The 10,238-nt window shown below is 35.1% G+C and overlaps 1 protein-coding gene across 1 annotated transcript; it reads right to left on the reverse strand.

Moving 5' to 3' along the window:
* Window positions 1–7,313: 7,313 nt before the first annotated feature.
* Window positions 7,314–9,372, reverse strand: LOC133693515 (probable E3 ubiquitin-protein ligase RHY1A). The gene is made up of 3 exons (XM_062114741.1): window positions 8,797–9,372; window positions 8,265–8,443; window positions 7,314–7,810 (listed from the first exon to the last, which is right to left on the reverse strand). The coding sequence occupies exons 1-3, from the start codon at window positions 9,022–9,024 to the stop codon at window positions 7,366–7,368; spliced, it is 852 nt and encodes a 283-aa protein (XP_061970725.1). The 5' UTR covers window positions 9,025–9,372; the 3' UTR covers window positions 7,314–7,365.
* Window positions 9,373–10,238: the final 866 nt, after the last annotated feature.

The raw sequence follows: 10,238 nt of genomic DNA on the forward strand, positions 1-10,238 counted from the left end.
TCTCTCTCTCTCTCTCTCCATAAGCAACTTCCGGTTCCTTTCGTTTTTGTTTTTTACTTTCTTGTTGCTTTTCATTTTTTATTATTTTTTTTTCATTATTATTCACATTTTCTGCTGCCCTTTGATTTTGTTCTTGGAGTCTACAAGTCGTGATTGTTTAATTTATTGTTTAATTGCGATAGGAAATTAGACAGGGTCGTTCCATTGACTTTTGACATGATATTTTGGACTAGGACCAAGATATTATTATAAAAAACACCCTAGATTTTGGACCCTTGTGTATTTAAGGTATAGACATGACCAAGAAATGTTGGAAACTAGGGTTAGCATCAAATTTCTTGGAACGATCCTTCTTTTTATCCGTTTTCTAGTTAAACATAACTTGTGAGCACAAAGAGTTATGGTTAATTTCTTTATATATATATATATATATATATATATATATATATATATTTTCTGGTAAAAAAATTATAAAAAAACTTTTTTAAAAAATTGTGAGCTTATCATAATACGTGGGATACATACATTGTATATATTCATGGTGTGAGCTATCGTGTCATGATATTCTATAACAGCTTATCATAATACGTGGGATACATACATTGTATATATTCATGGTGTGAGCTATCGTGTCATGATATTCTATAACTATTAATTTACTAACTTGTATGTATTCTTGAAATTGTTTTTTTTCTCTCCCACCACACAAGGTAGATATGGGTTCTCTCTACTATAACTTGATGCTTGAGTAAAGAAGGTAATCCGATGTCATTGTGGACAGATGTGATTAATCACATATAATAAAGTCCTGATTTACCACTAACCAAATTGATATCTGGAACCTTAAGATGCGTTATTTTTTTACTGTAGCGAGGTAATGTTCATACACTCATAAAATACATGGGATACATACACTTATAAATTAATACGTGGGATACATACATGGTATATATTCATGGTGTGAGCTATCGTGTCATGATATTCTATAACAGCTTATCATAATACGTGGGATACATACATTGTATATATTCATGGTGTGAGCTATCGTGTCATTATATTCTATAACTATTAATTTACTAACTTGTATGTATTCTTGAAATTGTTTTTTTTCTCTCCCACCACACAAGGTAGATATGGGTTCTCTCTACTATAACTTGATGCTTGAGTAAAGAAGGTAATCCGATGTCATTGTGGACAGATGTGATTAATCACATATAATAAAGTCCTGATTTACCACTAACCAAATTGATTTCTGGAACCTTAAGACGCGTTATTTTTTTACTGTAGCGAGGTAATGTTCATACACTCATAAAATACATGGGATACATACACTTATAAATTAATACGTGGGATACATACATTGTATATATTCATGGTGTGAGCTATCGTGTCATGATATTCTATAACTATTAATTTACTAACTTGTATGTATTCTTGAAATTGTTTTTTTTTTCTCTCCCACCACACAAGGTAGATATGGGTTCTCTCTACTATAACTTGATGCTTGAGTAAAGAAGGTAATCCGATGTCATTGTGGAAAGATGTGATTAATCACATATAATAAAGTCCTGATTTACCACTAACCAAATTGATTTCTGGAACCCTAAGACGCGTTATTATTTTACTGTAGCGAGGTAATGTTCATACACTCATAAAATATTTTGGATTTACTGTTTATTTTCTACTAATTTATTTTGATCCTTGAAGTTTATCTTGTGTGATTTGATCCTTATTAAAAATTAATTACTTCTAGTTTTTTAGTTAATGAAGAAATTAAAATAATAGAAACTGAAATGAAAAAGGACGTCCAAATCCTCGATCCTTAAAAATAACATGATTCATACATTTTAGGCCCTTGAAATTTTAAAAAATCACTTTAGATACACAAGTTTATTTATGTTAATTTTCAATCTCTGGTTAGAGAGATGTGTTGCCGGATTTCGGTGATGAGAGAGAAAGTTACCATTCACTTTATTTTCGGCGGTCAAAATGGGTTTTATTGGTGTCAACGAACTCTTAGAGATGATAGGAGCTTTATAGTGGTTGTTTGGAGTCTCAATGTTGCATTAAAAACTAGATTTAAATTGAGAAATCCAAAACTTACCCTGTTTGATTTCGGGTTCTTGGACAATTGTTTTAGGTATTTGGAGTTGACATAATGGTTTTGAGTGTTATAAAAGTGTTGGTAAACTATTTTGAGGTTAGAATGACTTAAAAATTAAGTTTTTTTTCTTTTTATAAAAAGAGACATTATCCTGATTTTCCAATTACCATAGTGGTGACCAAAATATAAGCTCATAGACGACATGTCATTTGCCTTGGCAAGCGAGTGTTTTTTTCTCAAAAAGTAGGGGCGGAGGACCTGCATATCCCTTTAAAAAAATAAAAAACATATAACCAAGCCCAAGTGTGCAGGCCTGGGTTTAAAGGACCACCATATGCTTGGGCTTTTCCTTACAATAACCTAAGAGTTTGGACTGTTGCTTGGCCCTTTTTTAAAGGGTCGGATAGAAATTTAAGAGAAATAAAATTATTAAATCTGGTTGAGTTTATGGCTCGAAGCACATGTTTGGCAAATTAAGCCATAACATTCGGACTATTTTTTTTCTAATTTTTTTAATTGATATCTTCTTTCAATTTCTTTTTTCTTAAATAATTTTTAAATTTATGGTTCAATTAATATCAATTCTTTGAATTTTTTTTATTTATAATTTTTTATAGAGTTTTTTTTAATGGTGTTGTTTGTATTTAGTTTTTGAAAATATTATTCTTATTCATCTATAATTGTTTTTAATCTTTTATATAGATGAATTTTATTTTTTAAAATAAAAAAATATTTACTTTCAATATTTTTAATATATGTAACCTTGCATAATATTTTTTTTATTCGATCAATTTAATTTGTATGTCTATTTATATTATCGTTTGATTAAATAAAAATTGATTTTAATAAACAAATTCAGGAAGCACAATCAGGTAAATATCTTGATTTTTTAATTTTATTTTTAGTAATTATTATTGATTTTTTTTTCTGTTTATAAATATATATAATTCTCAATTTATCTAATTATATATACGCATTAGCTTTTCAATTTACATAATTTTTTTGAAAAATTATAAAAACACGTTGAAAAAAATCAGTATATATAATTTTTTTTATAGATAAGAAGTATCTCATTCATGTAGAATACGTGTCAAAAAGCTAGATTAAAACACTAATTAACGTGTTACGCAGGACATTCTTCCAGGATGCTAGTGACCATGTGATTAGTGCTGCAAATGCAAGCAACCAGTAATGGTCTCTTCTTTTTTCAGTGATAAAATTAAATTAAATAACAGACTTTATAACATTGACAAAAACCTTACACATCTCGAAGACTTGCCATTTACTGTGCAGGAAGAAAAGGGAGAGGGGGATTGGATGTAATTGAAAACCGGCTGAACCGGTTAAATGTTGAATATGAATCATTTGGCAGGTAGCCAGTGGATTTTGAGCTTGGACACAACTTTCCTGCTCACGGTTTCCCTGCACATAGTTTTGATCCTCATTTTTCACATAGTTTTCATCCTCGATATTCCTTGAAAATAAAGTGTATGATCAGAGATGCGTAACAGAAGAAAGAAAAACAGAGCATGCCTAACTTTCAGTATTGCTAAAAGAGAAGGGAAACCATTGACCATGCTAGGAGATAAATGAATAATGGAAAACTCAGTACTTGAACTTGAAAATGAAAAATCTTGAGCTGACACATAATGTTCAGTTTATCAGCTCATCAATCCATCACAGCTAGATTCTTCAATTCATCCCTGCTAATTGCAGAGCTTAAAATCTTTTCCATCTCTGGAGCCGAGCTCTTCTCTGTCAAAATCTACTCTTGCTGTGTGTAATCATTTGTAGAATGATAATCTCCCATCAAGAACATTGATCTTGCAGAGCTTAGGATGATCACTGAATGTGAAAATCTTTTCTCTCCACGGGTTATAGATAACCTCATAAATTAATAGCCCATAGAGACACCAAATTCGTCCACAATTGTGCCCCTCACGCCTTCAGAAATATCACATACAGCAATACAACTCTCCAACTTCTCGTTCTTTGAGAACAATTCTGTAAGTCTCTGCCAGTAGCGCTCTTCAATTTCAGATTTCTTGTTCGTCAGAATGAATACTTGGGTGAGGGAGCTGCATTCCATCATCATCTGTCCATGTTCCATACTTACTGTTGAAAGTGACACTCTTCCAGTAAGATTTTTGAAAAAACTACATTATATTTTCCGTATCTTCTAAGTAAGTGCATAGCATGAGATGCAAAGTCAAGATGTGGGGCTACATGCGATGCATGTTGAAGTTTCTCCGATAGCTCCTCTGTGTAAGACCAAAATATGTGGTCATGGGCTGCATATCTTAGTTTCTATATATATGTGATGTTGTCAGTTTCCTGTGATATGAAAAAAACGAAGTTTCAAACGAAGAAAATAGATTGTCCATTAACTCTCTCTCTCTCTCTCTCGGCTTCCATGCCTTTCCCTCACTCTCTTTAATTTCTTTTAGTATATAATATGCACTGAACTTCCATTACCTATCCACAATCTTCAAGTATTGTTTGGATTTCTTCCTCTCATCAGGCTCCATAACTAGCTTCTTGTATGCTTTCATGGCAATATAAGTAAGCCCTGCCTTTTGACAGGAGCTTGAATCTCTTTGGATTCCTTAAGGGCTTTAGCGCGATGGAGCAAGAACTTCCTTTTGCAATCGATTGCGAACTCTATATGCACAAGAACTTCCTTTTGCATTCCATAATCTCTGACTAGTTATTTCAGAATCAAGTTCTCCCTGCCCCTTCGTTCCATCAAGAAAATTAAAGAACCCTGTTCAATGAACCCCGCTGTATTTTCTTCTTCCAAAAAATCAAATCAAATTCCAGATTCTGCAGTTGAATCCATGGCCATGAAACATAAAATGATTCAATCTTGTCACTAAAATCCAAAACTATACGAGACAAAAACTAGCTTGCTTGGAAAAATGTTGAAGCATTCAGATTTCTACGTTCTTTTCCGTTTCTTGTTTTCTTAAGAGTTCACTCTGCTGGGTCCATCACTCTTAAACATGCTTCGGACCATGGCAGGACTAAGCATGAGACAAGGCACGAACTCTCGCTCTATGTTCATGTCTACTTTGTTTATTTTTGGATTGGAAGAATTTCTTTTAATCAAATCATTTGCTTGGATTATACCTGCTACAAAACAACATATGTCTGATGTAATATATAGAAACGCAAAAGAACCTATCCATTTGATCTAACAACCAAATCATGATCTGAGAAGGCCCCAATTCTGGAGAATAACAACGAACTCTGGCTTATACGAATCTTCCAGCCGATCATAAAGTTTCAGCTCATCTCTTCAATAAGCAAGAATTGTCATTTATTTCGAGAATGCAAGCTCAACACTCTTATCATCCAATTAAACAAGCGGTGGCCTCTAAATATTTCTTCAAAAATACGCAAGGACAAATAATCACAAAGCATCTGATGTCATATTCGATTTACTGGCTTGAACTGAGGATCAAAGCATCGGAAACATTGGCAATAAGTCCAAGGACCTTTTTATCTCTTTATATTCTTAACAAGAAGGATTTAATTGGAAACTCTAAGAAAACATGATTTCATTAATTTGTTCTCTCTAGTCGTGAACTCTAATGTGAGCAAATGCTACATCAAATTAGCCTTTTCTATTTGAGAAGAGGAATTTGATCAAGAGATTTGCACAAAATATCGTGGACGTACAACTGAAAGCCAAGTTGAGTGTTTGTTTATCCACCAATTATATACCATTCAACTCTCTAGAAATGGCTGATTTCATAACACGACCAGGACTGACTAATCTCACCAAATGTTCTAGCAATGGAACCACACCTCTCTCCAGCAATGCTGCCAGTGAATCATTTGAATACCCATTAACCATCGTCACTCCACTGAATTGCCTTGCTGGAAAACTCAAATCACCTCTCAGATATCAGTATCTGCAATGCTGATGTGCAAATACTGATATCTTTCAAATTCGAGGTGAAAAGGAGCTGCAATTCTAGCCCAAGACATATATTTCCCCTTCCTCAAAACCCTCCTCTTCTCCTTATCCATCTCAGTTTCACCACCCCGGTTCTCACTTTTCAAACCCGATTCTTGAAACAAAGGACCTTCTCTGCTGTAAGCTTTACGTTCCATCTCTAACTTCAAGATTCGATACAAGATCTCAGGAAGATCTTTCAGGTACCCATGTTGTGCAAGGGCTGCGAGAATACGCGACTCAAGAAAGTAAAGAATCTTTCTCATGAAGCCAAAGAACTGACGTAAGGAATGCATCGTTATTAAGTTTGCCATTGATGAAGGCTAACCCAAGATGGCAAATGAGCTTGAGAGTGGTACTTGGATCGTCATTCCAGGGGGTTAGGGAGGGGATGCCAATTTGAGGGTACCACACGGAAGACTCTGTTAGTGGTTTTGAAGAAAGTGTTGTTTCTTTGGAGGTTGCGATGGTGATGGTGGATGGGGGCAGTGGTGAATCTCTGGTGGGCCAAGGAGGAAGGAAGAGCAAGCCATTTCAATGCGAACGAGAACTATCAAAACTTGAGTGGTGCTGCCTGGTATTTTAAGTGGCAGTGGCAATTTGAAGATGACAGGCATTAAGGTGTCTTTATATGGAGTATTCGCCTGGTGACCAAGGACTTCGAAGCTGGAATTGCCCCCAAATGAAAACCCCTAAAAATTACCAAGGTGGGCATTAGCTTTGCGTAATTTAAAGCCTAAAAATTAGATTTAGCAAATCAGTACCATGTTCCGTATATTCCATATAGGATCAATCTTTTTTATTGGAATAAAAATATTCGGGTGGTCAACAATTATTTGGTAAACCCAGTTTAGTGGATAAATTTACTACCCTGTCTTCTTAATTAATCTAAGTTAAACAAAAGAGTTTAGGTATTCGTATGAACCTTCATAAGCTCTCATCTTTTTAGAAATAACGTGAAAAAAAATACATGCCGAGCTAAATCACTTACGAAAAACTGCAACTGCAGAATAAAAAATGCAGGGGGTGCTAGTAAAATCTTGGCCAATTAAATTCATGGGCATTATAAGCTCCATAGAAGGATGCTAGAGAGTTGAAAGAAGCGAACATCTTTATCGTTCAGACTACAATACGTTAAACCAAAACATCAATTATGTTCAATTCTTTTCCATTCAACTCCGATGCATTCTATTAACCAGGAATTATTCAGATCACTAAACAAAATTAATGCAGTTGAACTCGAATTCATGACAATGAAATAGACTGCTTCTTAATGACTTCATGTTTTTTTTTTTTTTTGTCAATCATTACAGACAACTATATCTCTTCTACAATATGGGCAGTCCCCACAAGTTCGGACCCAAGGATCCAAGCAAGCAGAGTGGAATCTGTGGTCACAGGGCAAACGAATAAGCTCGTCTCCTTCACTGAAACTCTCGAGACATATACTACAATCCCGCGACACCGGAGATGAACCCCCTTCAATACCCTTCCCTAAACAGCTAAATACCTCTGATTGCAAACACTGAAGGGCATCTTGAGTTAGACCAGGCGGTTTCTTCTTGCATGATTCCTGCACGGTGTGAGGTCTTTCGGTTTGAAAGGTTGAGTCATTGAAAGGAGAAACTCCAGCAAACAACCCCGTAGAAATGTCAGTTCCCCAGGCTCCTGCATCAACAACCCTCAATTCGTCACCAAGCGTATACTCCCTGTTATAGATGCCAAAGGAAGCTGGGCCACTTCGCCTGGATGAAACCAAAATAAACAGGTCAGAAACCACAAAAAACAGGTCAGTTCCTAAAGTTAAATCCATGATCTAACACGCTTGCATTAGCAAAGTTCAAATTATTAGGTAAGAATCGAGATATGATTTATATAATTTCTCCCAAATATAACCCAGATCCACGTTGTATGTGTCGTGTGACATAATTAGACAGGTGTCTCCGAGTTACAGCAAGACATCAAGTAGTGGTAGTAGTGGGTGGCATAAGAAATGGGACCAAAAGCAGCAGCCGCAATAATCGTGGTGGCAACAGCACATACATGATGGGATGGGATGGGATGGCATCAACATGTAACAAATGCCAGAGGTTACCATCATTAGCATCGATGGCTGCTAATTTGTGGTGGGTTCAAATACCACTATGTATGCAATGCTCAGTGCATTATACAGTGAATGCAGCAGGTAAATTGGATCACCTGTTTACCGAAAGTGACACTCCTCTTAACCTTTCAAGAAGCCTTGCCCTTGCTAGCAGCACAGCTCCAGGAAGCCTCCCATTTCCAGTCACTCTTGGCCGGCTTAAAGTTTCAGCGGTGAGATTGTTGCTTGGTACAAACTGGTCGGTACCTTGATCCAGTCGAGCTGAGGCACGTTCCTATGCAAGCCAGACACAATACAACAATAAGCTAAAGAGAATGTATCCTGGCATTGCCACACTGATTACAGCAATGAAAATGTCCTACGAACATAACTACTTAACCACCAGACCATGCACTTAAAGTTACAGTGATTTACAGATTTGAGACTTCAGAAAATACAAATAAAAGAAAAATCACTTAATACCCACTTAAATCACATCCCAAATTTAACAAAATTTGCAGTTTTTATGTTGGTGTATTTACTAGTGCTTGAGAAATATTAGAATTATAAGTTACCAGTCAAGTAATTAAATAACTTAAGCTACCGTTTCTTGAACTCTAAAATTCCAAAAAATATTCAGTTGCTTACAGATGGGGATGACAGCCGGTGGCAGGGGGTCCGCACGTGGGGGGGTCTGCGGAGAGGATCGCAGCCGTCCAAATCATGACGATGGTTATGATTATGATTATGGTGATGGCGGCGATTGTAATTTTGGTAAAAACTACGGTCAGAGAGAGAAGGCTCGAGCCCTAGATCGGAATTGGCTCGGCTCACACGGGACCTTCTTTGATAAAATAACTCCGATGCGCTCGTCATGCACCACGAAGCTCACGATCCGGTTTCTTAATTTATTTTGGCCACTAAAACGGCAGCATAAAAAAGAAAAAGAAAAATCGGAGATAAAAGGTAAGGTGAAGTGTCAGTGAGGTTTCTAAGAAGAAACGGGAGTTCAAAATAGGAGAGGGATTAAGAAGAGATGGGAAGGGTTCGTAGAAATGCAGAATTAATATTTGGTAGTGATTGAAAGGGATGGAAGAAGGGACCGTTGCTTGGTGCCGAGCAGGAGATAAAACGACGATGGAGTTTTATCACAAAAAAATTAAGAAAATGGTTTTGGAATAGAATTTTGGGACTGGATTAGAAACAATCCCTTGAGTATGGTAGAGATCTCAGTTCAGGTCCCAAACTGTAATTGTTTTGCAATTTAGCATCGAGCCATGGATGCTTCACAAACGCCAACTTGTCCTCGCGTTTGGTTTTATACAATTCTAATTTCTAGATCCCGTGTTAATTGTTTTTGTTTTTAAAAAAAGTTTTTTGTTTTTGAAATAATATTTTTTTTAGTTTTTAAATTTTATTTTTAATATCAATACATTAAAATGATTTGAAAATATAAAAAAAAATTAATTTAAAAATAAATAAAAAATTCAGATTTTTTTTAAAATACTTTTAAAACACAAAAACAAATAAAATTTTAAAATAATAATAATTCAAGCACATAGGATACCGCAAGCACAAAAAGACTTACTTGTGTGACATTGCGTCAATAATTGTTTTTTAAAGTATTTTTTATTTAAAAATATATTAAAATAATATATTTTTTAATTTATTTGATAATTAGTACTTCAAAACAATCCAAAAACATATAAAAAAAATTAAAACAAAAAGAAATAATTTGTTCTATACTTCACTAAGTAATTTGTTTACGTGGAGTGAATTTAGATCTCTATTTCTAAAAAAAAATCAGCTGTGAAAACATATCACGTGCCTGGCATTCACATATCAGCGAAATTATATAGTGTTGTTGGGTGTAAAAATCCAAATATTACAAAGTTTAAGGACTGGCTAAAAGCATGCATCATAGTCTGGGGTCAGATTCGTAGTTAGTGCCTGATTTATAACAGAACAAAAACGGAAAATGAAAAGAAAATGCAGTGATAAAGATGGAAAGGAAAATGTCCGTCAAGAAATTTTCCCGTGATGAACGGTGAGTCAAACGTCTGACTCTCTGACTATTGTGGTTTCTTCGT

The sequence above is a fragment of the Populus nigra genome, chromosome 1, assembly GCF_951802175.1.
Source record: "Populus nigra chromosome 1, ddPopNigr1.1, whole genome shotgun sequence".
In the NCBI taxonomy this organism is placed as follows: Eukaryota; Viridiplantae; Streptophyta; class Magnoliopsida; order Malpighiales; family Salicaceae; genus Populus; species Populus nigra.

Excerpts from the sequence above, each read along its gene's own strand:
- LOC133693515 (XM_062114741.1), bottom strand. The coding sequence starts at position 9,024 with ATGACGAGCGCATCGGAGTTATTTTATCAAAGAAGGTCCCGTGTGAGC. Across the intron at positions 8,444-8,796 it reads ACCGGCTGTCATCCCCATCT|GAACGTGCCTCAGCTCGACT; the intron begins GTAAGCAACTGA and ends TGGCTTGCATAG. Across the intron at positions 7,811-8,264 it reads GTGTCACTTTCGGTAAACAG|GCGAAGTGGCCCAGCTTCCT; the intron begins GTGATCCAATTT and ends GGTTTCATCCAG.